Genomic DNA, 27,386 nt, shown 5'->3' with positions numbered 1-27,386 from the left:
GAAGGCCGTGAAAGGCTTGCCACACCCACTCTTGCACAGCCGCTCGTCTAGGGGTGGCCCTGAAGTCAGGGGACAAAGTGCTCATCAAGGGGCTGGGGGGTCAGCAAGCCTTACCAAGGCCTTCACGCTGTCGCTGCCCTTGGTCCTCATTGCAAGGGCTGGGAGGTGATGAGGGCAAGCAACCTCCTCACTTTGCTGAGGGGAGACTGAGCCTCAGGGGCGGCTGTGGACGTGCCCCGGTCAAAGCCCCAGACGAAGGAAAGGCAGGCCTCCCAGTCTGGCCCAGCCCAGTGTTCTTCCCGCTGCACCTCTGTCTCCCTGGCTTCTTTTTCAGAGTAGGAGGCCTCAGCCTTCATACTTTATTATTTTGTACTGCTGTTACCTGTCTGTCTCCCCTAGGAGGCTCGAGGCTTCGTCCTCCAGGGACAGGGCGGAGGGCAGTGTGGGAACCACTTTTTGTTCACCTCCACCCGCTCAGAGCCTAGAACAGAGCCTGGCCGGGCAGTGCTCTGCTCGGTGAATGTGGAGGAAATGAGTGCCGTGAAGCTTCCCAGCTGGAATTTTCGAGAACATGACAGCTAGGAGAACCCGGCTTCCTGAGCTGAGACTGGGGCACGGGCTAGCTCGATCCCCCAAAGGGCACATTGAGAGCAAAGAAGGAAAAAGGAGGAAGATCTACAGATAGGGACCTGCTACTGAAAACCTACCACGAGTCCAGGGATGAAGAGCCCACAACTGGCTCCGCAGTCTCCGGCCCATGCCTGGTTACTCCCCCAGCTTCCAGGCTGAAGCTCCTCCCTGCCACCCAGGCATCTCCAACACCTTCCTTTACCAAATCCTACTGTTACTGTCTGGCCCTCATCGTGCTGGACTCCCCAGTGGCAACCTCCCTTCTGGAACCTTCTCTGTCCTTGCTGCCTAAGCCTCCTCTGACCTCTCCACCTGCTCCTTCTTAGGCAGGCCCTTCCTGTGGGTCCCTGTCCTTTATATCAGTGTTCTTCTGGATGCTCTGGGGCCCCTCTCCACCACACGCCCTCCGTCAGCCCCCTTGGTTTTCAGTCACATCTGGAGGCAAAGACCCAGTTCACCCCTCAACTGCAGACCCTGCACGCACGTCCTGCTCTTCCTCCTGTTCCCTCAGCCCTGTTGGTGGCACCAGCATTCACCCAGACCCCAAAGCAAGGAACCAGGGAACCTTCTGCCGGCTCTTTTCCTTACCCATCACATCCAGTGGGCTCCTAAGTGCTGACAATTCCACTTTCCAATTTTCTCTCCAATCTGTCTTGTTGGAATCTCTCATCTTCAATTTTGCAGCTGCTCCTATGTGGCCTCCCTGACTCTTCAACCTCTCGGATCCACTCTACCTGCCGTCAGCGTGAACCTTCTGAACTCTAGATGCACAGCTCTGATTACACGGTTATTTCCTCACGCCCTTCACTGGATAACTACCAGCCGAGCATCCAAACCGTTCATGATCCAGACACTGCCACTGTCCCTCCCGCCCTGGCTACCACCACTCTAGTTCCAGTGAAATGTTATTCTCCAGGGCCACCGCAGGCAGGGTGCCTCCTTTTGGACATCACGGCCTTCCACAGAGCCAGTGAAGTCTATGCGTCCTCCCATGCAGGACCAATACTTGGCCTCCCCAGAAAGCCTTTGTTGAAACCTCCCCAGCCAGTGCCCTATCCCCGCATTATAGAATGTTTCTTCTGCCTCGAACACACCGACTGTAATTCATCCAACTCTAATAGGAAGACCTGTCTGCTTTTCTACTAGACTGTGAGTTACTGAATAAACTAATTTATATTACATTAAATTTAAAATGGCATCAATTTCAAGTCTCACCATTAAGTACCACCAAGAAGGAAAAACACCATGCCAACCAAACCATTTCATGCTGTTGTTCACAGGATGCACCCGAGTGTAGGGATAATGTGACAAAAGGCGCACCTTAGAGCTCATGGACCTCAGCAACAAGCCACTCCACAGCTGAGCGGCAGGTGGAAGGTGCCCTACCACTCTGAAGGGCAGGGTGAGGGGGACTTTGGCTGGGGTGGAACACTGGCAAACCACGGCAAAGTGGTGAGCTGGCACGGGCACCTCGTGGCAAACCAGGTGGGGCGGCCTCCCCTCACCTGTGATGTGCAGCTGGTGCAGTCTGTGGTAGGCCAGGGCTGCATCTCGGGCGCTGGTCTTTGCTTCGTCCTCAAAGCCCGCCGTGGCTGGGGTGGCCCGCCGGCGCTGGAAGACCTTCTTGAGCAGCCAGCGCACCAGGCGGAGCTTCTGCAGGCTGTAGCGGATCACGTTCCAGGAGAGACTGCAGGCCAGATCCAGGCGGGAGGTGGGCAGTGCCCGGCCCAGAACCGAAAGGCAAGTCTGTAGGTTGGTGGCAGCAGCCGCAAAATCCCCCTAGAAAGCAGCAAGAGGGTGTAATAGCCATGGTCTTGCTGGGGTCGTTTTGCTTTGTTGTTGCTTTCTTTTTAATAATTTATTTTTGTCATTGAGAATATACACAGTGGAACACACAGAAATTCAACCATTTTTACGTGTATAATCCAGTGACATTGATTACATTCTTTGAGCTGTGCACCCATTCTCACCCTCCTTTTCCGAGTTGTGCAACCATTCTCACCCTCCTGTTCCTCCCCCATTAACGCGAGCTCACTGTTCCATAAGGTTCCCACCTAATCTTTCAGGTTGCCGTTGTCAATTTGATCCTATATAGATTGATCTTAAAAGAGCCCAATGCTCATGGCAGACATTCTTTACTAGTTAAGCTGAACTATTTCGTTTGAAGAAGGCTTCGGGGGTATTTTTGGTTGAAGGTTTAAAGATTATCTCAGGACAATATTTTTGTGGGTTCACCCAGCCTCCGTGGCTCCAGAAAGTCTGGAGTCCATGACAATTTGAAATTCTGTTCTCCATTTTCCCCCCTTTTGGTCGGGATTCCTCTATAGAATCCTTGATCAAAACATTTAGTAATGGTAGCTGGGCACCATTCAGTTCTTCTGGTCTCATGGCAAAGGAAGCATTTGTTCATGGAGGCACACATTTTTGGCTTTGTTTTTAATAAAAACTTCTATCACCTCCCCTCATTATCAGAGTAACACGTGCTCATTGAGGAAAATCTGGGGAACTTCAGAATGCTACAAAAAAGAAAGCAGAAATCCCCTATTATCTCAGCTTCCAGAGAGAATCACACTGACCCAGTGATGTATTTTCTCCCAGGCTTTTTATTAAACTGGGATTGTGCTGGGTTCTGTCTTTGAGCAAATCAGGGCTTTGAACCCCTTTCTTCAGGTTCAAGCCCCTGCTGAGAATTTGAATTTTTAACAAGTTTCTAGGTGATGCTAAATACTGGTTAGGGACCAATTCTAAGAATCACTAGTAGAACCAAACCCCACCAAATCTTCTGCTTTCGAGTAGATTCTGACTCATAGCGACCCTATAGGACAGTGTAGAACTGCCCCATAGAGTTTCCAAGGCTGTAAATCTTTATGGAAGCAGACTGTCACATCTTTCTCCCATGGAGCAGCTGGCAGGTTCAAACTGCTGACCTTTCAGTTAGCAGCCGAGCACTTTAACCAGTGTGCCATCAGGGCTCCTGCATTAGTAGAGCAGTGGTTTTCAAAATTATGCGTAACAGTCACCTGGGGATTCTTCCTGTCACACTACAGACTGTGGACCATTGGGTCTGTGGAGTTACTTCTGCACAGGTGCTCTTCCTCCCCTTGGGTACCACAAGCACCTCCCACAGGACTCTGTACACAGTGGGGACTCAACACAAGCTACTGAGATATGGGGCTGAGCCCAGGGGAGGGACGGGAAGGTGGAGAGCAGAGCTCACCCTGGCGAGGTCTAGGTCTGCCTGCTTCCGGTGTCTCCAGAAGGTGACAGAGGAGCGAGAGTGTGGTCGGATCACCGGCTCCCCGTGGACCAGCAGCTTCACAAAGACACTCAGAACAATCACGCCATTGACCAGCCATAAGAGGAGCGTTGGCATCATCCAGTCAAACCAGCCTGCAGAACCTGAAGGGGAACACCTTGGCTGAGCCTGTGAGGAAGGGCTTCCTGAGACGCCCTGGGAGACTGCAGGGTAGCTGGCTGACCCCAGAATTGTGACACGAAAGAGCCTCATTTTTAGAAGAAAGGGTAGGATCACATGATTGCTTCAGTTCGTAACGTGCTTGAGACAGGAGTAATACATACACTTTAATCCACACACCAGGCACATTTGAGACAATTTTACAGCTTATGTAGGAACCCTGATGCCTTTGCCTTTACGGAGCAGAGTGCCACAAAAATCTTTTGTTAGTCAAAGGTCGTTAGGATGCTGGCTTCACAACTCAGGTAAAAAACCCCACATCCTTCCTCAAACAGGCCCCTCCCGCCCATCCCGGGGTAATTATAGCAGCACAGGCTCCTGATTTGTTTTGCTCTTTCTGACCAAACTTGGGTTGCCCCACTTCCCAAACGCAACCTATCAGCCCTACCAGAAGCAGGCAGGCGGGGCCCACTACAAAAGCCCTTGGGATCTGGGGGACAAGCCAGGGCCCTGCACACAGGGGGTCCCCTGCCACAGCAGTCCAACACACATGGTACCACCAGGGCCTCCACTCACCTGACTCAAGGGATAAGACGCTGCGGCCGGAGCCTGTGTATGGGTGCTGGTCCGAGTCGCGGTTCCCTCCCCACTGCAGCAGGGACGTCAGAGGGTTAAAGGAGAGGCAGAGGAAGGTGAGGAAGCACAGAAGAATGCGTGAGCGGTCCACCATGCCCAGCGCCACCGGAGGAGAGTCCGGCTCGTCTTTGACCTGAAACCAGAACCGCAGTCCGAATGAGCACTGTGTGGGCTTCACGGCATGCTACTTTTACATATATTGGGAAACCGACTGTGAGGCTTCAATTTGAGGCCAGAAATCAGATGGGAATAAACAGGGGGACACATGGTCCGTGATTCAAGAACTGCTCAAACACTGGTGCGTCTGCCCTCTCGTTGACTAGGAAGACAGACAACGCTTCCTAAGACCTAAGGCAGGAGAGTTGCCTTTTAAAACAGAGTTCAAGCACAAAACCGAACACAGTGCATGACTGTTGCTATGAAATTCCAGCATGAGAAGATATAATTCAGCTGACACGAAGCACATCAGTGGTCACCTAAGGCCAGAGCGGGGTCTGTGAGCCCCCTGCTGAGATCACGAAGGAGCTTTCCGGGGTGACGGAAATGTCCCACATCTTGACTGTGGTGATAGCTCCAAGTGTTTACATTTGTCAACGCTCAGCATACTGTACCTTTGAAACAGGTGTATTTTACTGCAATAAATTATATCTCAGTAAAGCTGATTAAAGACATAATACTGCCCCCCGCCCCCATTTTAGGGAGGGCGAACTAAAGGCAGAGCCCTATCCACCCTCCCTCCTAGGCCGGGGGATCCCACAAGGAAAGAGGGATGAAGGCTGGAGCTGGGTCTCTCCTGAGTCCCAGCACATACCTACCCTGCCACTCGTCTTCAATAGTTTAAAACCATTTGGAAATTTCTTCCGACGACCCAGTTGTTGCTGCTCGTTGCCGTGGAGTCGGTTCCGACTCATTGCGACCCCTTATGCGCAGAGTAGAACTGCTCCATTGGGTTTTCAAGGCTCTGACCTTTTAGAAGCAGATGGCCAAGCCTGTCTTGAGGTACCTCTGGGTGGGTTCCAACATCAACCTTTCAGCTAGTAGACGAGCACTTAACCATTTGCGCCACTCAGGAATGCCAGAAGCCTAGCTAATTCTACTTACATATCATATGGCCTATTGTTATAAAACAGAATCACATTTATAAAATATTTCAAAAGGAGAGCTTCCTCAGTAAAATCAAGTACATGTCTACAATAAAAAATTGGCTTAAAAACATATACTACAAAGGGATTTTCTGCTTTTGGGGACAGAATTTGCCAACGTCAAAATACAGCAGAGAACCCGGCGGTCTCCACAGCTCCCCAGAAAATCACTAGGCTTTCAGCCTCCTTTAACTAACTCCATCAAACCACAATTGTCAGGGGCTTTCTTTGACTATAAAAGACATTTGGTTTGAATGTTATCTGTTAGACTGCAAACTGCAATCATTTCCAGAAAGAGGACCCAGAGGCAGCCTCGTCCTAAACCCGTGGATCAACCTCACAAAGTAGTCTTGCCAGGCCCATTACGGGCAGAGGGAAGTAATGAGGCGCCTCTGGCAACTCCCTGAGCCCACAGCTGCTGCGTGTCCCATTTTGGATTCGGCTCTTATTCCTCTCTGATGGGTCACTATTAATCAGAATCAACTCCACAGCAATGGGTTTTTGTTCTTTTTGGGCCTTTTCGGCAAGAACCAGTTAGGCCTGAGGGGCTGTTTCTCCCCAGGGTGGTTTTCTCCGTCTTCATTCTCCACGACCTGGCTCACTTCACAGAACCAACCCCTGCTCTGATCCAGCCCGGATCCTCTGAGCACCTGGCCGGCCCGGACTTGGCCTGGTCTGTGGCCTCTGCACTGTTTTCTCAGCTAGGGAGATGGAGAAATACCAGGGGCCAGAGATTTCAAAAGCTCATACCTTTGCATCATCCAACAAAGGACTTCCCGGCTCAGAGTCGATAGAGTATGGGGAGAAGCCAGCCTGGGACCCTGAGTCTGAGGCCGGGGGTGACATCAAGAGGACGTTCTGATTAAAGTCATCAATCTTCAGGTCCATGTCATTGTCCACCAGGCTGCCTAGGTCGATGCCCTTCAGGAGCTCTGCAAAGACACACCCCCTGGTAAACGGAGCCACACCTGGGCAGGGCTGGGCTGGGCCCGGGGTACGCAGCCCTGCTCTGGTTCACCCCGAGGGCCCCATATGTGTCTGTGGGCCTGCCACAGTGCCCAGCATGGGGCTCTCACATAACCGACAAGCTGGAACCCTTTCCTCAACGAGCTCACTCACTGTTTTTCTGGTTCGCCAGCTTCAGCACCATGTTCTCCTGGCGCAGTTTATGATTGACCTGCTGCAGGTATTTGATATAATCAATGGCTTTCCTCAGAACGCCAGACTTGTGCATCTGGGAAGGGAGACATGAAAACCACCGTAAGGCACTGCGCAGCGCACAGTCCACTGACCAGGAAGAGCTTGGGGTTGACAGCCTGGCTCTGGAGTGGGACACTGTGCTACCCAGGAGAAGTTACTTGATCTCTCTGAACCTCACCTCCTTCCCTATAAAGTGGGGAGGATGAGTGGGTGTGACTTGCAGGCCTGCAGTGAGGGCTGAATGAGACAATCTACACACAGCAACACTCGATAAACAAACACTGGCTATCATTCCCACTTCTTAGGATAACACGGTCTCCACAACAAACTTAAAGAAAACAAATGACTAGCAAAACATCAGAACATTTTTGGATGGTTATCTTAAGTAAAGGCATATCAGTACCTTTAAGATTTGTAGGTAACAAAGAAAATAATAAAATCCTTTTTCAAAATAGGGGTCAAAGTAAACAAATAAGAGGTAAAAATCTCCTAGATGCCCGGAGACACATGAACTAAAATATAAAAATATGTGGAAAATCAATTTCCTCTATTGCTATTGGTCAAAGACCCAATCTCCATTTTCTATCTCCCTTCCCTAAAAGGTACAAATATGCTAGCAATGCCATCAGCTGACTCCGAGGTATACACAGTCCTGCACCTGGTTCCCGGTGTATGGCAGCTCTCTCTCTCTGCCTGACACTTGGGTCCATAATGCCTGCAGAGCAGGGTCAAAAGTTGCAGTGCAGTGGGTTACTTAATATGGCCCTTCTTTTTTTTTTTTTTAGTCATAGTCTTGAACTGCCACCAATAACTGGGTGGGACTATGCAAATAAGGTACATGGCATCCTTGTCGGGGTGAGACCATACAAATAAGGTATATGGAACCCTAACAAGGGAATTGGTCAGTTTTGCCATCCTGCTAGGCTTAAAATGAGCCGTCCCAGAGGCAGACAGGGAAGATCTGACTACCACCAAGAAGAGTTGGGAGCGGAGCGTGTCCTTTGGACCTGGGATCCCTGTGCTGAGATCCTCCTAGACCCAGGAGACAGACAGAAAGAGCTGTAACACCACAGACAGCAAGACAGCAAGAAGCATTGGCAGAAGAAGCAGGAGACTGGCAAGAGATGGCACGGTGAGCTTCCTGGCTCAAAGAGCAAGAAAGCTAAGTGCCTTTGGGCAGACGGCTTGCTGGAGGAGTGGGGTGTCTTATGATGCGTGGTGGAGCTAGGCTCCCTGACCCACAGAGAGCTGAGTGCCTTCAGGCTGAGGCTTACTGGTGGGAAGGGGTGCCCCTGGGGCACTTACTGGCAGACCCAAAGAGTTCTGTAACTTGCCTGAGCAGGTGAGGGGCTGAGAGGCCAAGGGCCAGAGAGAGGCCTGCCTGCAGGTGTGGCTGAGAAGAGGCTGTCCTGATCAGAAAAACTGTATCCTGAATCGTAACCTGTTACTTTCCTAATAAACCTCATAACTGACAGTATGGTCTGTGAGTTCTGTGTGACCACTGCGATGAGTTACTGAACCCAGCAGAGAAGGAGAAAGTGCCACAGGAGGGATGGCTGGTGTCAGAATTGGTAAAAAGTTTGGAGGGTGGAGGTAAGTCTGACCTCTGCCTCGTAGCTATCAGCCTTGGGCTGTTGAAGGTGATACTGATTCTCTCTTCCCCTTGTAAAGTTAGCAGGAGGTCAGACGCCTCCACCACGCCATTTTTACAAAGGTCCAGGCGGACCAGTGCCCATTCACCCTCAACAGTTCCCTCACATTGGTTAATGGTTTATAATCTTGACAAGCACCCAGACGCTTTAATAAGAAAGCACCTCTAACTCCTTCTTGCATTCACTCAACCTGGGCCTGGAATGTGCTCGTCTTTCCTAACCCCCATGGCAAGGACAGGTAGAACGAAGAGGGTGGGGTGTGAGGCACCATTTTGCTTGGCACCTACCTTGGCATCTGTCCCCATGACTAGGTCTTTTAATTCGATGATTTTGTCATTGATGGAGGAGCGATACCGCTTCTCAATGATGTTGTGCGTTGTCCGCCTTTCTCCTTCTTTGGGGGGCTCCATCTGCTTAATCCCCCCAGGTACCTGCTTAATGGGCACCTTCTCCTGCCCCATCATCACAGGCATTGTGGTCAGAATGGTCCCATTGCTGCCCACCAGGGTCTAGAACAGGCACAGGGGCAGAATCACAGCTTCAGTGGTCTGCACAAAGCAATCTCAGACACAAACCTGCTCACCCCCAGCCACGTGGCATCACTTGGCAATGCTTCATGCAGCCTTCCAGGGTTAGTTAAGTCAGGCCCCAGGGAGCCTCGGGAGCCACCATGGAATCTCAGCCACTAGCTGTCTTCCAGAATGGTTGACAGTAAATTGCACCACAATACGGTTAATATCTAAGTGTGTCTTAACCTTTGATGGAGGGGTACCAGAAACAAGCCACATGACTTCTGCTTAGCTGTCAAACTGTTAACCACCTCTCGGCCATCCATACACTGTGCACCAGAGATACAGGACACTTTCTCCTGGTATCTGACACATTTTTCCTCTCAGGTGACAATTAAAGGAACTTATTATATTTCCTTATACAACTTGGCCAGCAAAAGCTCAGTTCAGACGCTCTCAATCAGAGCAATTTTATTAAATAAACCAACCAACTGCATAGGTTACCCCTTTTCTTCCCCTCAACCCTGCTTTCCTGTCTTTTTGTTTCAATTTTTAGCAATTTTTAGTTGTATTTTCTTCAATGAATGGCTTCAATATCCAAATGGCCAATAAATAAAAAGTTGCACATTATCACTAGTCCTCAGGAAATAATTTACACATAATAAAAATACACAAATCTGAAGGGTACAGCTTGACGAGTTTTTATGGAGGTATACACCTGTGTAACCACCCAGTGAAAGACAGAGATCATTTCTGTCCCCTCAGAACGTTCTCTCATGTCTTCCCAGCCAGTATCTGCCCTCTGCAGCCCCACTCTGTAAGCACTGCTCTGACCTGTTACTATAGCTTAGTTTCGCCTCTTTTGAACATCACAGAAATGGAATCATCAGCACAAAACTCTTGTGACGGGCTTCTATTGCTCAACATATGACTTCTGAGGTATGTCCATGTCCTTGGATGTATATGAATCGTTCTTTTACTTATTGCTGGGCATAATTTCATTGTATGACTATACCCTAATTTGTTTATCTGTTCTCTTGTTGATAGGCATTTGGGTTGTATCTAGATTTTGGCTTTTATGAATAAAGCTAGTGCTTCCAAATTTGAAACCCCCTTTTCTTCTATCTATATGGTTATTACGAGTCAGTATCAACTTGACTGCAATGGGTTTGGTTTTCTCTCTAATAGACTCTCTTGCCTCAGAAGGCTGAAGAGGCAAAGAGCCCACACCTCAAGGACAGGGTGCCTCCTGTGCCCCTCACTTGGAGCCCCTCCCTGCCTGGTGGCCCTAGTGTCCTTCAGAAGCCAAACCTCCATCAACAGGACCTAAGAGGCAGGTGGCCCTGGATGGAGCTGCTGTCCTCTGGTCTTCTCCCCTCCCTCTGCGTGGGTCCCAGTACTCCCATGTTATACACATTGGTGGTACTTCTTCAAAGAAAAAAATATAAGTTAAATGAGGGGTGGTGACATTTGCAATGTGACTGATAAATGCTTTAGCACTGCTGACACCCACTCAGCAACTAGACTCTGTGATCATCCCGGAGGCCTAGCACCTCCAGAAAGGATGCAAGAGGAAGGTAGGGAGCAGGCCGCTCTTACTGGTACTTGCAGGGCGGCTGTCTGGATGGGAGTGGTGAGGGCAGTGAGGGCTGGATTCTGGACCGCGGCCATGACAGGGCTGCCATCTGTCTTCAGTGTGGTCAAAACAAGGGAATCTGTCTTGATGATCTGAGGCTGTACGAGGACCTGGATGGGGAGGAAGAAAAGGGAAAGGAAGGTTGCATTATTTTTCTATTTTGTACCTGTTTCTTACTATGTAGACATTCCAAGAAAGAATAAGAAAAGATAATTTTCATGAAACTGAGACTCAAAAAAATAACAGGAAACCTCACAGAAGCCCATTTTCCAGAGCTGGCTATTTTGTACAGCTTGGATTCTGGGTGAGGAGAGGCAAAAGGTATAGCTGAAGAGGGCTTGGAGTTCTAGGCTGAAAGGCTCTGGGGAGAGTGACCAAGCAGGCCAAGCGGGACAGGCTGGGCAGAGGGGGCAGGGAAAGACATCTGATTTTGGACGGACACTCAGGAAAGCTAGGAACCTGGCTGAGATGCAAAGATGATATGCCTAGGGGGTGGTGGTGGTGGTGATTATTTTAAGATAAATGACTTTGGTAAGAAAATACAGTCCACTATAACACATGACTTCAATCTTTTTTAGATTACAAAAGTAATGCATGCTCAGAATCTACTGTAGAAAATATGGAAAAGGGAAAATTACAAACAAGAAAGTCAGTTGCAAGATAACATTTTCGTACATCTCTTTCCCGTTTTATTTGTAATGTACCATCTATGTGTTATACAGGATGTCTTCACCCGGTCTGTGTGTAAACAGTTGACGATCTTGCTCACCAAGCGCGTGTGAATACCCGTGTGGAGTGCCGATGTGACCTCAGCCAGGTCTCCAGACCCAGTGCTCACTGTGCACCCTCCAGCCTGATGAGCCACTCCTTGTACACTGTGGCTGGTCCTTCTTAGACATGGACCACATCTTCAACCAGGGACCTGCCAACAACCCCTCCTTGAAGCCCTGCCAAATACCTACCGGGACCTGCTGCACCTGGGGAGCGGCCACCGTCTGTACCGTGGCAGGGGCCAGGGTCTGCAGTGTGCCATTGGCCGTCTGCGTCAGTACCCGCTGGGCCTGGACCGTCTGCACCTGCTGCTGGATGGTAACTGGCTGCACCTGGGAGGACGTCACCAGGCTTTGGACTTGAGGCTGAAGGACTTGGGAGAAGAGGAGAAAAAGTCACGCAGTCGCTGCAGCAATAACCGAGGGTGGGGTGCCTCCTCAGGAGTCCAACCCCACCTGCTGCTGAGAAGATGCGCACCACCATTTACAAGCTGGTCTAGATAACAAGAACATCCCTGAAGGACTGTATCCATCTCTGAAGGAACGAGTACAAATGATTTCATTACTCTGGGAGCTGGAGAGGGGAGTGAGGGAAGCTACTCAGCAAATGACTGCTCCCAGCAGGAGGGGCCACAGATGTTCCCAGTCAACTCTGCCTGGGGCTTCACGGCCTCTATCCTTTCTGGGTACTAAGTGTACTCTGGGAAGGCTGCCCCACCCCACCACCACCACCCACCCCGCCCCTTAATCCTTGAAGTCCACTGAGGAGCTCCATCAGAATCTGAAATGCAGAGCAATACCAGTTCCACCCCGGGCTCCCACAGCTCAGAGGGAAACCTGGCAAAGAGGTGCTGGAATACAGCTCCACACAGACAGCGAGCCACCGTGAGCCACGCGCTCGCTCCGCACACGCTGAGGGCCGCTGGGAGGCCTGCTACTCAGACGGAGCACCCAGACTACAGGGCGCGTGCGTCTCCAGTGTGGGTGCTCAGGGGTCTATTGAACAAATGGTTCACAACTTATGGGTGCTGAGAATGGGCTGCTGCTTCAGCAAAAAGCTGGGCAAGTTTGGAGCCTCATTTTATTCGAGGCTCACCCTCCAGTTACCAGGATGATCCTCTGTCTGCTACGCTGGCGAGCATCTTTGACCAAATGTCATCAAGGCAGGGATGGGAAACGCTCCTGTACCACTGTTCTCACCCCTAGTTATCACACCCATTCAGACAGGGCCCAGGCAATGCCGTCTGTACCCCCAACAGGACAGGGCTATGTACAGTCTGCCTAGTAGCGTCTGAACGCCGGCACAGAGACATTTTGGCCGACCAGCCAGGCTCCCTCACACCTGACTTGGGAGTCACCTTGAAAGCTGGTAGCTGCATTCTGGTAGATCAGGGGCTGCTGGATGATCCTGGTCTGGGGGGCGGTGCTGAATGTGGGGGTGATCATCACCGTCTGTGGCTGCAGCTGAGCCTGGGGCTGAGGCTGGGGCTGGGGGCGGGGCTGAAGAACTGGAGTGGCCCTCGGCGGGTTGGGGACCGTGGTGGGGGGAACCTTGACCTGCAGGGCCGGAGCCTGTGGGGAGGCAGCCGAGGGAGAGAAGGAAGGCAAGGGGACCTGGCTGAATGACCTCTGCATTGAGGGGTCCACGGCTCCGCCGCTGCTGCCCCCGCCACTTCCTCCGCCACTGCCACCATTGGAACTTCCGCCACCGCTGCCGCCGCCGCCACCAGGGAAGGAGCTACACAGCTGCTCGGAAAACAAGTCCGGGAACTCTCCCACTTGATTGCTGACAAACTGCAGCATCTCTGCGAACAAAGGAAAAGGGGACTTTCATTGCCATCAAAAGTATCTACTAACTTCCACATTTGCCTAAGAAAACTGTGGCATGAAAGTCCAATAGCTTTCCCACGGCCATGCCAGAAACGGGTCAGGAAGCCCTTGCCGCCCTCTCGTGTGGGGGTCACCTGGGCCAAGAGCCACCAATCAAGGGCCCCGGGACAAAGGGACAGGATTTCCTCTGTTTGATGGTCTTTCCTCACCTCTCCCTCACCTCCGGGCTCTATCTATGCACTTTCCTGATTGATTTTATCGGTGATAATGACCGCTATTTCTATACCAGGTGGATATTGCTCGGTAGATGGTATCGCTGGCCCCATTTCCAGCTGGGGACACTGAGGCAGAGTGTGTGCAATCACTATCCCAGGGCCTTGGAGTTTAGCACCTTGGACTGTGAGGCCGCCTCCAATCTCAGCATTGCCTCCAGGGCAGACCTGCCTCCCCCAGCCCTAAGCAGTCTTTCCTCCTCACCCCCAGCAGCCCCTGGGTCTTCTCCACCAGAGGTGTTAAGCCCCACGGTTACAACCCCAGGCACCCTCAGTGCCTCAGGGACACTCAGGGACAATGAAGTCGCTGGCCCTTGAGTCATGGGTCTTTAGGGTGGAAGAAATGGACAGATCGTAGATCTTTCATATAAAGATCATATGATATCCAGAACTGGGAAATAACTTGGCCAAGGTCAGGATCAGCGCCAGTTCTCTGCTTCCAGCCTCCTGTTCTTCTTCTGCACCACATCACGTTGGTGGATGGGTAGGGCGGGGCAACTGGCCTGCCCTGGGCGCAGCACCCGGAAGGCCTGCTCTGGTCCTCCTCTGGCTGTGCGAGAAGTCTGTGCGGCCAAGGAAGTGTCTACCTGGAGGTCCTACTTCTAGTTCAGGCTCTGGATACCCAGAACCCCCGCCTTTCTGGCCTAAACGGCCCCTAAGCCAGGCTCCCTGTCTGCAAGAACCTCTTCCCTGGTCTATCCTCCCAGCAGTTTACCAAAGCCCAACTTAACCCACCACTAATAACTCATCTCTCACGACACCATCCTCCTCTTAGGGCTGGTCTCCGTTAGGAGTCTAGGTCCTCAACTTTGTCCCAGGTGTCTTCAGGTTTACAACTGTCAACCTCCCGCTTTCTCTGCAACACACTCCCAAGAAGCTACTATTCACTCCTGGACTGTGACACCCTCCCCTCTGAATGTGAAGACCACAGGAGGCTCTGAGCTGGATAACACACCAAAAAGAAAAGACCACTACCTCCATTAATTTCCCCAAACCTCCACCAACAAGTCCCTCCCCGGTTCCCAATGCTGTGTGTGTGTGTGTCTGTGTCTGTGTGTGTGTGTGAGAGAGAGAGAGAGACAGACAGAGAGCGAGAGAGGCAGGACTGAAGAATGTATGTCAGGCAAGCAGAAAGCTCCTGGGAGTTTCCAGCGTGACCTCCACATAGGATAAATAGAGCTTAGGATTTCAGCACCCTAAATTTTTGTCAGTCCAACCCGCTGGGCAAGATAGCATCTCACAGGCTTAAATGACTATATCGTGGTACTATTTTCTAACACCTTGACACTCAGCTGTCCTCACCGAGCCTGTTGTGTGTGGGAGGGAGAAACGGGCAGACTGCCTCAAATATCTGCACTGACCGATTCCAGCTCCTCATACATGATTAAGCTACAAAGTCTCCTCAAACTCTGCACAAAAGTTAAACAAAACGCAGTTCAATGCTGACACATTCCAACTACAACATAAGATTATAAGAAGCCTTAAGAAAATGATTCAGAGAAACCTAAGAATTGGTCAAGTCTTCCGGAATTCCCATAAGATCCCAAAGCTCTGGGAAAGCAACAGAAGTCTGCTTTGTGAACCAGAACTCACTCACTACCTAATTCCAGTTTTTTAATCCATGGAAAGCTAAGAAGGACAGAAGGCAAACGAGGCCAGGGTGGCCCGGTAGCCGGGCACAGGCTTTGGTGCCAGGTGGGCCTGGGTGTGTCTCGAGGCCACCTAACTAGCTGTGAGGAGAACGGGATCAGTTACGTCTCCCTAGGCCTTGGTTTCCTGACCACACAAGGCTGCCTGGAGAATACTGACTTGGCCTCTTTGTCATGAGGATTAATAAAATAATTTATGCCAAGTGCTTGCTGAGAGCAGGCCCTTATAAAGGTCCGTATTAGTGGCACTTCTCAAGCACCCACTATCCGGGCACTTTGCCCCACTTATATCTCATCTCGTCGAGTGCTCTTGAGAATCTTCTGTGGGAAGGACAGGGGCTCAGCGTGGTGAAGAAACCTGCAGAGGTCACAAAGCTTATCTCACAGAGCAGGCTTAGAGAGTGTAGGCAGATGGAATAGGAGTGCTTAAATTAAAAAAATAAAGATCCTCTTTAGCCCACGCACAAAAAGCTGCAATGGGAGGTATCTCCAGGCAGCCAGGTGCTGGGCTGAGGGGCACTGAGTGGCCATTAAGACAGATCATTTGAAGGAAGAGGTTATTTGAGCCTCTGTTCCACAGGGAGTGCGTGGTGGGACTGCTCCCTACGGTCCCCTCTCTGGGACCCCATCTGGTCTTCAGTGACAGCCTTGGAGAAGCCAGCCTTGGAGACCTGCCCAGGTGCAGCTGTGTGCTGTAACTGAGCTACGCCACGTGGGAGCGCCCTAGTGACTGTCTCCTTGCTGTGCCCCGCTCTGCAATTCCACAGAGAGCCACGAAACCCAGAAAGGGGAAGCCTGGGAGAAGGCACAGGTTTGATGGAGCCTTGAAAATGATGTCCCGGTCCCTGCAGGATAATGTGCAGCCCACGGAGTCAAAGCCACAGGCAGGCCTCCTGGGAGCCAGGCGGCCACTCCCAGGCCTGCCAACCCCAGCTGGCCTTGCAGGGGAGCTCCTGGCAGCCACCTTCCTGCACCAAGCCACGTTCCTGTTTTTAACTGCTTCTTAAACTAAGGCCTAAGCTATTTCATAGAGTGCGCTGAGCCTCAAGAAACAACACTTGAGTTTTGGTCTCTTTAAAATCAGGCAACAAAATCAGAGGCTCCGGCCAATGCAACCAGTCTTGAGCCCCCACCCAAGAGCCTCAAGTTCACATGTTCCTGGAGGCAACGCAATTCGCTCTGCCTGGTTCAGCCTTGCAGCATCTAACAGGGGTGAGGCAACTCGCCATCTGCTCAGATCGACTCTGGCTAGGAACGAAGAATCTGAAGCACCCAAATGGGACAACAGTGTTTCAAAGCTACAAGTTCCTCAGGCAGTCACCAGCCCTAGAGGGGGTATTTGTTACCTAGCCCAGCTAGGTGCTGGGAGAGCCATCTGACAAAGATCATTTATTCTTACATTTTGTATTTATTATCCACCTTGTGTTAGACAATGTTTCAAAAATAGCTTTCCTTTTAAAAATCATAAAAGTAACATATTTACTATAGAAAACTTTAGTATAGCAAGCAGTTCACTGAAAACAACAAGTAAAAACCACCCGGGCAGTCCCGCCACCCTGAGACATCCACGGGCAATGTGGTGATGAGCATCCCTGCGGACTCTTCCTACACGAGGCCTGCCTGTGCCCGCAAATGGATTTACACAATGGGATCAGGCCGAAGGTGTCGTTTTGCAGTCCGCTCCCTTCACTTCATAAACCATCAGGAGCCTTTACCGCCAAGCACGAGCACTGTAGTGTCGGCCTCTTCAGGGCCTCACAGTGTTGTCGTCTATCAGCGTATGTCAGTACACCAGAATCTGTTCAGCCACTCACTGATGATGGGTAGTTGCTTTTTACTTTTCAGAATTATTAAACTCTTACGTAAAAATCATACATGAAATCTTTTCCCACTTATCTGATTACATATCTGTATTTTTTTAAAATATCTTATGGAGTTTTTGGTGAACGTTTACATAGCAAGTTAGGTTCCCATTTGACAATTTCCACACAAATTGTTCAGTGACATTAGTTAAATTCTTCTCATGGTGTCAACATTCTCTTTAACGGTGTTCTGGTTGTTCCATTCCCAGTACTCTAGTTTCCCTGCCCCCTTATCTTCTCACCTTTGCTTGGGATTCAATGTTGACCTTCTGGACTCATACAGCTGGTTTTTGAGTAGACACCATTCTTAGGTGTAATGTCTTTTATTTTGTATGCCCCTCTGCTATTTCGCTAAAAGGTGATCTCTGGGGACAGTTTCGGTTGAAGGTTTAAAAAGTGCTCCAGGGCGATACGTCTCAGGGAGCCCTCTGGTCTCAACTAGTCCAGTTAGTCTGGCCTTTTTAAAGAGTTTGAGTTTTGTTTACATTTTTCTCCCATTCCATCTGAGACCATCTATTGTGACCCTGGTCAGAAGGGTCAGTGCTGGTAGCCAGGCACCATTAAATTTTTCTTGTTTCAGGGTAGATGAGGCCGTGGCTCATCTGATTATATTAAGCTAAATTCCTCACCTTTAGATGGCTGGGCCAAAGGATAGGCAAGTGTGCTTTGGAAATGCAGTGATTTCTGCTTCCACCCTCATTTCCCCACATCGAGCCCACACCTGTGTCTGTCAATCTGCTGGAGAAGGAAAACAACATGTAGTTGTTTCGTGACACACATGACAGTACTAACAAGGATGAATGTCTTTTTTTTTTCTTTCAATTTTATTAGGATTTGTATTTCTTGTATAAATGGCCTCCTCTTGATTTTTGTCCATTTTTCTATTGGGCTATTTGTCTCCCTTACTGATTTGAAAAACTTCCACAGATTATGGAATCTGCTCATTTGTACATGTCTGCCAGTGTTGCCTGACTTTGTTATTTCTCTTTCAGTTTGTTCAAGAGGAAGAATGGCGCAGTGATTAAGAGCAGCCACGAACCAGCCTTGGAACCTGGGGTAAGTTTTACCTCTCTGAGCTGGTTTTCTCACCTGTCACCTGTGGCTAACAGTTGTACCTAACCCATGGGGTTGTTGAGAGACAATTCCTATCACGTCTACAGCAGAGTGCCTGGCACTTAGTATCAGCTAGTTTGTATTATTCATGGTGTTTTTAACAGTTTTGCTTTACCTCTTGCTTTGAAAATGTAAATTTGTTCCAATGTTGTTGTTGTTAGGTGCTGTCGAGTCGGTTCCAACTCATAGCAACCCTATGCACAACAGAACGAAACACTGCCCAGTCCTGAGCCATCCTTACAATCGTTGCTATGCTTGAGCTCATTGTTGCAGCTACTGTGTCAATCCACCTTGTTGAAGGTCTTCCTCTTTTCCGCTGACCCTGTACTCCGCCAAGCATGATGTCCTTCTCCAGGGACTCATCCCTCCTGACAACATGTCCAAAGTATGTAAGATGCAGTCTCGCCATCCTTGCCTCTAAGGAACATTCTGGCCGCGCTTCTTCCAAGACAGATTTGTTTGTTCTTTTGGAAGTCCATGGTATATTCAATATTCTTCACCAACACCACAATTCAAGGGCGTCAACGCTTCTTTGGGCTTCCTTATTCCTTGTCCAGCTTTCACATGCATACGATGCGATTGAAAATACCATGGCTTGGGTCAGGTGCACCTTAGTCTTCAGGGTGACATCTTTGCTCTTCAACACTTTGAAGAGGTCCTTTGCAGCAGATTTACCCAGTGCAATGTGTCTTTTGATTTCTTGTTCCAATAGGATGGATATATTAGAGAACAATTTGAGCATAATATGAATTTCGTGTGGTGGCACAGTGGTTAATGTGCTTGGTTGCTAACCCGAAGGTCAGTGGTTCAGAACCCACCAGTGGCTCCATGGGAGAAAGATGTGGCAATCTGCTTCCATAAAGATTTACAGGCTTGCAAACACTATGGGGCAGTTCTACTCTGTCCTATAGGGTTGTTATGAGTCGGAATCTACTCGAAGGCAACAGATTTTGGCGACAGCAACCGTTATATAGATTTCCCATACAGACATGACATACATAAATAATCTCAAGAGTACAGGCAATAGTAAACGCGGTAAAATACTTAGGAAAAGTGAGTTTTGAATATTTATTACCTTGTGTGTAATATGCTAGGAGCCCTTGTGGCACAGTGGTTAAGGCACTCAGCTGCTAACCAACAGATCGGTAGTTCAAATCTACCAGCTGTTCTGCAGGAGAAAGATGTGGCAATCTGCTTCTGTAAAGATCACAACCTCGAAAACCCAATGGAGCAGTTCTACGCTGTCCTATACGGTCGCTAGGAATCAGAATCCACTCGATGACAAAAGATTTAAGAGAAAACACTAGATGATGCAGAAAACCACACCCAGTTGAATTGAGCCACATAGCGATACGCAGAACACACACGGGCACACACCTCAAACATCTCTCAGCTTGTGAGGTCACAGCCTCTGCTATGAACCACACGCAAACACATTTGGGATTACAACTTTCCGCCTGATTGCAGATAATGCTCTTTCCTCCGTTTCATGATAACACACAGCTGTAACCTTCCACCACCCACTTTACAAGCAAACCCAAGGCCTCTTTCAAGATGAGGTACTGTATTCATTGTGATATTTATATATTTCATAATCACTTAACAGCTATAAAACTCTGTTTTATTAAGTTCCCATTGGTTTTGAAAATGTCTTTTTATGTTTTTCCTATCTTTTTTTTTTTGGTTGCTACTTAAGTTTTTGAGTGTTGTTGTGACCCTAACCCCATCTCCCCATAAGCCCCATGGTTTTTATTGCGTGTTTTTGCATAGTGTGGTGATTTTTAGGAATGCGTATGTCATGTTATATTAGAACTGACCGCATAAAAGTTTCAACACTGCGTAGTCAAATTACATGGCTTGTGTTATACATAAAAAGGCCCTTATCCCCAAGATTATAGGTGAACATTAGGGATATTTGCCTAAACTTTCTTCATTTACTTTTTATCTTTCACATACACAAGAACACAGAGATAAGCATGGCATGATGTGCGCAGGCAGCTGGGAATGAGCTGGACCACACAAGGAAACCAGTGCGGCAGAGGGAGGTAAACACAGGATCCAATTTCTAGCAAGAATCCTTGTTGAGTATATAGAACTGTTTCAAGCTGGTAATCCTATTCCCCCCAACTGCAATGTTTTTTCTAATAATTAAAAGAATAAAAAAATCAGAAGAGGCAGGGCCAAGATGGTGGAGCAATCAGATGCTTCTGGTGATCCTTCTTACAACAAAGACCCCCCAAAACAAGTGAAACGATTATGTTTATGACAAGCTAGGAGCTCTGAATATCAAAGGCAAAGTTAGAAAACGGACTGAGCGGCAGGGGGAGGGAGACACGGTCCAGATGTAGAGAGGAGTTACCAGACCTGAATCACCAGGATCCCTCAGGACCATTCCCGGGAACAACTGCAGCAGGGCTGGCAGTAGCATTCCGGACGCTCTTTCCTTAGGGAGAGACAGCAAGCCACACAGCCTACTCACACTTCCGGAACCAGAGAAGAACAGCACTCTCAGCAAAAGCTAAGTACTTGCGTTTATTTTACCGTGCCCCCAGCCCGCAAGCCAGCTTCAGTGGCTGTTGATCTCCCTGGGCCTGAGATAGGCCCTGCTGTGTGCCCTGAGCCATTCTCCCAGCCTTGGAGAAGGAATAAATTCACAACTGGGGGAAAAGATAATCTGCTAGCTCCACTAAACTGGGGGGCTCAGGAAAGAAGCAGCTCCTGTCCAGGCATAAACGGCCCATGGACTTTGAATACCTTTCACCCCTGCATGGCCCTGTGTGGGCCCATTTCAGGAGAATAGGCCCTTGCTGGCAGACTGCAACTGTTTCAGCTGTGCGGTAGAGAGGTGGGTGTTTGCTGTTTGCCACTGCTTTGTCTATTAAACAGGGTCCTCACCTACCCACATCAGGGGCCTGAGGACTGGTGGCTCCACTCAGGTCACCCAGCCAACCATGACAGGGGTCCAAGGATAGCTGGTACCTCCCAGTCCTCACAGCCAAAAGCACTGGGTGCCCATGGTCCGTGTGCAGAGCCCACACACTTGTGCGCTCTAGGGAATAGGGATACGCTTTCCTCACAGACATTAGGAGGGATGGCTGTCAGCCCCTACCTTGTTCAGAGCGTGACCCCCTGCCACAACCAGATACCTGTACCTATACCGATCACCCCTGCCCTCCTAAGACTGTAGGACAGAGCCTGTACCACACAATTGATGAACAACTACCTGGATGACGGAGCTGAAACCACAGAAGAAAAGTGGATGGACTCATAAGCTCACATACCTGATAACAGCTCTAGCCATCTGGTGACAGGACGTTAGAGCTTCAAAGGCAAAAATAATCAAGCTAGCTCACTCGAGCAGCCTACTTGGATACATCAAAACAAAACAAAGCAAGAAGCTAGGATACAGTAAGCAAACATAAAAGAAACTAATAACTTATAGATGGCTCGGAGACAACAGTCAATATCAAATCACATAAAGAAGCAGACCATGATTGTTTCAACAAGCTCTCAAAACAAAGAATCGAGGGATCTTCTGGATGAAGGTACCTCCCTGGAACTACCAGATGCAGAACACAAAAGATAAATATACAGAACTCTTCAAGACATCAGGAATGAGATCAGGAAGGAGATCGGGCAATATGCAGAACAAGCCAAGGAACACACAGATAAAGCAGTTGAAGAAATTAAAAAGGTTATTCAAGAACATAATGAAAAAATTAATAAGCTGCAAGAATCCATAGAGAGACAGCAATCAGAAATTTAGAAGGTTAACAGTAAAATTACAGAATTAGACGACCCAATAGAAAGTCAGAGGAGCAGAATTGAGGAAGTGGGAGCCAGAATTAGTGAGATTGAAGACACAACACTTGGCACCAATATATTTGAAGAAAAATCAGATAAAAGAGTTTTAAAAAATGAAGAAACCCTAGGAATCATGTGGGACTTTATCAAGAGAAATAACCTACGAGTGATTGGAGTTCCAGAACAGGGAGGGAGAACAGAAAATACAGAGAGAATTGTTGAAGATTTATTTGCAGAAAACTTCCCTGATATCGTGAAAGATGAGAAGATATCTATCCAAGATGCTCACTGAACTCCATATAAGGTAGATCTAAAAGAAAGTCACCAAGGCATATTATAATCAAACTTGCCAAAATCAAAGATAAAGAGAGAATATTAAGAGTGGCTAGGGATAAACAAAAAGTCACCTATGAAGGAGAGTCAATAAGAGTAAGTTCGGACTACTTGGCAGAAACCACACAGGCAAGAAGGCAATGGGATTACTTATATAAAGTATTGAATCATATATCATATATGGTATCATATATAAAGTCAAGAATCATGTATCATATATGATATCATATATAAAGTCAAGAATCATATATCCAGCAAAACTCGCAAATATGAAGGCGAAATTAGGACATTTCCAAATAAACAGAAGTTTAGGGAATTTGTAAAAAGCAAACCAAAACTATAAGAAATACTAAAGGGAGTTCTCTGGTTAGGAGAAAAAAAAAAAAGCAAGCCATTATCAAACCTGTTATGGATTGAGTTGTGTCCCCCTCAAAACGTGTCAACTTGGCTAGGCCATGATTCCCAGTACTGTGTGATTGTCCATCATTTTGTTATCTGATATGATTTTCTGGGTTATAAATCCTACCTCTATGATATCAATGAGGCAGGATTAGGGACAGTTATGTTAAAGACACAGGACTCAGTTTACAAGATTAGGTTGTATCTTGAGTCAATCTATCTAGAGAGAAGAGAGCAGAGAGAAAGGGGATCCTTATACCATCAATAAAGGAATGCCAGGAGCAAAGCACATCCTTTGGACTGAGGGTCCCTGTGCTGAGAAGCTCCTAGACTGGGGAAGATTGATGACAAGGACCTTCCCCCAGAGCTGACAGAGAAAGCCTTCCCCTGGAGCTGGCACCCTGAATTTGGACTTCTAGCTTCCTAAACCATGAGAGAATAAATTTCTCTTTGTTAAAGCCATCCACTTGTGGTATTTGTTATAGAACACTCAATAACTAAAACGAAACCTGGGGATCGACTGCAAGATAGCTTTCCATTTTGTTTCTGTGATCATCGGTGCTTTCTCCAAGACCCAAAACATCAGTTACTCTCACTCAAGTCACCCAAAGAAGTGAAGGAGCCGGGCTCTGTCAACAATACCCTTGAATGTAGAAGCCCTGCAACACAAGAAAAAGGTAGGGGACACAGTGAGAGTTTAGCAGGCAAACTGGTGTCTAAAACCACTCGGCTCAAGCATGTTCATTTCTAAGGAGCTTGGATCACAGGACAGTGCCCTTCAAAGGGACTCAGGGTCACCTTCTGGGAAAAGGGAGCCTGGAGGAGGTGCTGAGTGACACCAGATAGCAAACTGGCGATTCAGGCATCCTATATCTTAAACAAGGGATGTGTGAAATCTATCTACTGGCAAAGAAGCCACAGAAGGAAAATGGGTGCGGAGGCGGCAGATTCTCAAATTCTTGTGTTTCATGATATACATACGTGTGGTGTATATTCCTTTGTGTGTATCAAACATTACATAATAAAACAAAACATTTAAAACTCAGGAGAAAAAGAAGGTACAAAGAGAACCCGAAGTGATTCTCAATGGTCTTCACTCTGCTCTCTGGCTCCCCTCACCCCCATGTCCTCAGGCTGGGTACTGGAGCACCTCCAGAGGGCTATGCTTGGCCACAAAGCCCTGGCTTTCCTGGTCTACCCAGGACCTGAGCCAACCCTCATGGCTTCAACCAGGAGAGTGACCTTCAGCACCACCTTGAGTGCTCTTTGGTCTTCCCTCCACGGTAAGTTCACCATGAATTCCTGCCAAATCTCCATCCACACAGAGTATCACAGATTGAACTCTTCGCACCACTTCATACCTGCCTTGATTTCCACTGCAGCCTCCAACCAGGTGATAGTCACCTTCTTGGAGTATCTTGGTGGTCCAACAGCCTTTGAAATCAAATCACATTTTCTTAAACATGAGCTTCAAAGCTTCCTACCACAGGACTTCCGGCCAACGTGGTGCCACAGACAGAAGCACCACACCGTCCCTCCACAGCAAAGATCCAAAAAACTAAGTAAACCAGAGACAAACATCATTCCTGGAACCTGAAGTACCAAATGAAGAGAGAACTCAGCCAAGCACCGAATGGAATAAGAAACCGACAGAGGATGGAGAGCAAGGAAAGATACCCTGCGGGAGGCCTGATTGACTAATGCAGCACGGATCCACCGTCTTGGGCTCCAGTCCAGGATCGGCAGGCAGGGAGCACAGGAAAGCAGCTTCGCAGAACTCCCAGCAGGAGACAGAACACCAGGTAACCAGTGATACATGCTTTCCCACCTCCCACTCTCTCCCCGCTGTTCTACCTCCGAGCTTCCTGGCTGGCTGCGGTGGCTCGGGTGGCCGGGAAGTACAGCATCCGTGCTGCTTGGATTTGCTGCACCCATGTCAGAGATTGGTGGACAGGGAGTATGGGAGAGCAGCTTCATTAAGTTCCCAGCAGGAGACAGAGTACCCGGTAATGAGCGATGTATACTTTCCTAGCCCCCTTTCTTCCCCCCACTTTGGCCTCCTCTGCTTCCTGCTGCCATAGTCTCTTGGCCAGGAGGCAACTGCTTTGGCCTCAGGCTGCTTGGACTCACCCTGCCCACACTGGCCTGGCCCCTGAGCTGGTGTGGGTTCTTTCCATCTCTTTTGGTTTCTTCTGTGCCTCCTACCACCTTCCCCTCCTTTCTCTGGAACACCTGGCTCCGTGTGCCATCTTTGCTTCTTCATGAAAGGCTGTGAAGCCACGCTCAACTGGGGAACCACTCCCCCGGCCCGTGACACCACGCTACTGGGATCCCTGGGGCTTTCTTTCCCCCTTGTTTTGCTTTGTTTGTTTTCTTTTTCTTTTTGCAGCTTGGGAGCCCCTTCTAGCTGGCTGCACTGCACGGCTTAGGAGCCACTCCTCCGATCTGCGCAGCCATGTAGTGGGATCCCTGGGGGAAATTCTTTTTTTCTTCTTTCTCTTTTTTTTCTTTTCTCTCTCTTTTTCCCTTTCTGTCTGTATTCACTTCTCAGTTCTCGTCTCTCAACACTTATCTTCTTTTCCTGTCTCCTGAATACTTGGTGCTGTGTGACATCTATACCCCCTCTAGCCACGCTATACTGTGTAGCCTGGGAGCCATTTCCCCAGTCTTAGCAGCCCCACCGGTGGGACTCTGGGACTCCTGGGGGCTTTTCTTTTCCAAATTTTTACCTAGTTTTTTTTTTCTTTCTTTTTCCCTTTTTCTTTTCTCCATTTCACAGTTTCTCATCTCTCTACTCCAATGGCAAGCTCCCTTAGCATGCTTTTTTTTTCTTTTTCTTTGTTTGATTGTTTGTTTTTAGATCCTGTTTTTCTGTTCTCTCTCTCCTCTTTCTCACACCCCTATTAGTTCCACACATTACAACCTCCCCCCTTTCCTGCCTACCTGCATTGTACACTGAATATCACACCCCCGAGCAGCACAGGCACGGCCTACTGGAACCTGCCCAGCACTGATTCCTGGTCCGCCATGTCGGACTTAGTATGTGCCACAAACAACCCATGCCAGGACCTCCCCTTCAGCTGGACCTGGCATGCTGCACCATAGCTGAGTGACTGGCCCTACCCATTGGACAAGGAGGTAAAAAGTATCGTGACTACAACCAAACAACAAAGAATGCACAGTCCACCTGCTCAGACATAGCCAAATAAAACAAAAAAGCAGGACAAAACTAACAAAATCTATACTCCAGAAACAAAGAAAATAACTACTAAATGTCCTGAAGACAACAGACAATAGCAAAACATATAAAAAAACAGGATAGGATGGGTCCAGTAAGCGTCCAAAATACACCACCAGATGACTTTCCAGTAGAAGAAAAGGCACTAGAACTACCTGACAGGGAATTCAAAACTCTAATATTCAGAGCAATCCAAGAGTTGAAGCAAAAAGCAGACAAAAATTAGGAAAAACAAGACGAATTTTTGGCAAAGACAGACAAATTGATGGAAAATACAGACAAAAAAATGGAACAATTCAGGAAAGTAATACCAGAACAAAATGCCAAAATAAATTCACAACTAGAAATCATACAAAAACAACAATTAGAGTTCCAAAGGATACACGACAAGATTTCAGAAATGGACAGTATCATAGAAGGCTGAGCAGCAGGTCTGAAATGATGGAAGACAGAATCAGCAAAACTGAAGACAAACACTTGGATACAATTCTGTTTGAGGAAAAAGAATGAAGAAAACTGAAGAAACTCTGAGAATTATGTGGGATACAATCAAAAGCAAAAATTTGTGAATGATCGGAGTTCCAGAACAGGAAGAGAAAATGGAAAACACAGAGAGGATCATTGAAGAATTGCTGACGGGAAACTTCCCTAATATGATGAGTGATGAAAAGCTGACCAGCCAAGAAGCTCAACAAACCCCATATAGGATAGACCCCAAAAGAAAATCACTGAGGCATGTCATAATCACACTCGTTAAAACCAAAGACAAAGGAAAAATCCTGCGAGCAGCTTGGAAAAAAAAAGTCACCTAAAGGAGAAACAATAAGACTAAGCTCTGATTATTCAGCAGAAACTACGCAGGCAAGAAGGCAATGGGACGACATATATAAAACCTTGAAAGAAAAAAACTGTCAACCAAGAATGGTATATCCTGCAAAACTTTCATTCAAACATGATGGTAAAATTAGGACATTTCCAGATAAACAGAAATTAAGGAAATATGTAAAAACCAAACCAAGCTTACAAGAATTATTAAAGGGAGTCCTTTGGTCTGAGAACAAACAACATCAGACCACAGCCTGAATCTAGGATGCAAGATTGTACCAGCCAGATACCAACCTAGGAAATGAACTCTCAAGGACTATCCAAAACCAAAGCAACTGCAACAGGGAACCAGAGAGGTTAATCTGTAAATGACAACAACATCAGAACAATAAAAGAGGGAAGAAACAGTATAGGTATAGAACTCTCTAATGGAGAGGAAGGCAAGGCAATACCAAGTCATAATAGACTTGC

At 48.2% G+C, this 27,386-nt stretch overlaps 1 protein-coding gene across 1 annotated transcript in view; it reads right to left on the bottom strand.

Annotated features, from left to right (window-relative positions):
• Nucleotides 1-27,386, bottom strand: part of SREBF2 (sterol regulatory element binding transcription factor 2) — a 68,905-nt gene that overhangs the window by 17,945 nt on the left and 23,574 nt on the right. The window contains exons 2-10 of the mRNA XM_049884514.1: nt 12,949-13,395; nt 11,783-11,964; nt 10,784-10,930; nt 8,963-9,184; nt 6,943-7,057; nt 6,574-6,755; nt 4,622-4,814; nt 3,848-4,029; nt 2,136-2,409 (exon numbers count right to left, since the gene is read on the bottom strand). Of these exons, the coding sequence (XP_049740471.1) occupies nt 2,136-2,409; nt 3,848-4,029; nt 4,622-4,814; nt 6,574-6,755; nt 6,943-7,057; nt 8,963-9,184; nt 10,784-10,930; nt 11,783-11,964; nt 12,949-13,395 (1,944 nt within the window). The remainder of the gene's footprint in view (nt 1-2,135; nt 2,410-3,847; nt 4,030-4,621; nt 4,815-6,573; nt 6,756-6,942; nt 7,058-8,962; nt 9,185-10,783; nt 10,931-11,782; nt 11,965-12,948; nt 13,396-27,386) is intronic.

Source organism: Elephas maximus, chromosome 4 (assembly GCF_024166365.1).
Source record: "Elephas maximus indicus isolate mEleMax1 chromosome 4, mEleMax1 primary haplotype, whole genome shotgun sequence".
NCBI classification, from domain to species: Eukaryota; Metazoa; Chordata; class Mammalia; order Proboscidea; family Elephantidae; genus Elephas; species Elephas maximus.
The sequence above is the reverse complement of the archived record's forward strand: the minus strand, read 5'-3'. Positions and strand labels throughout refer to the sequence as shown.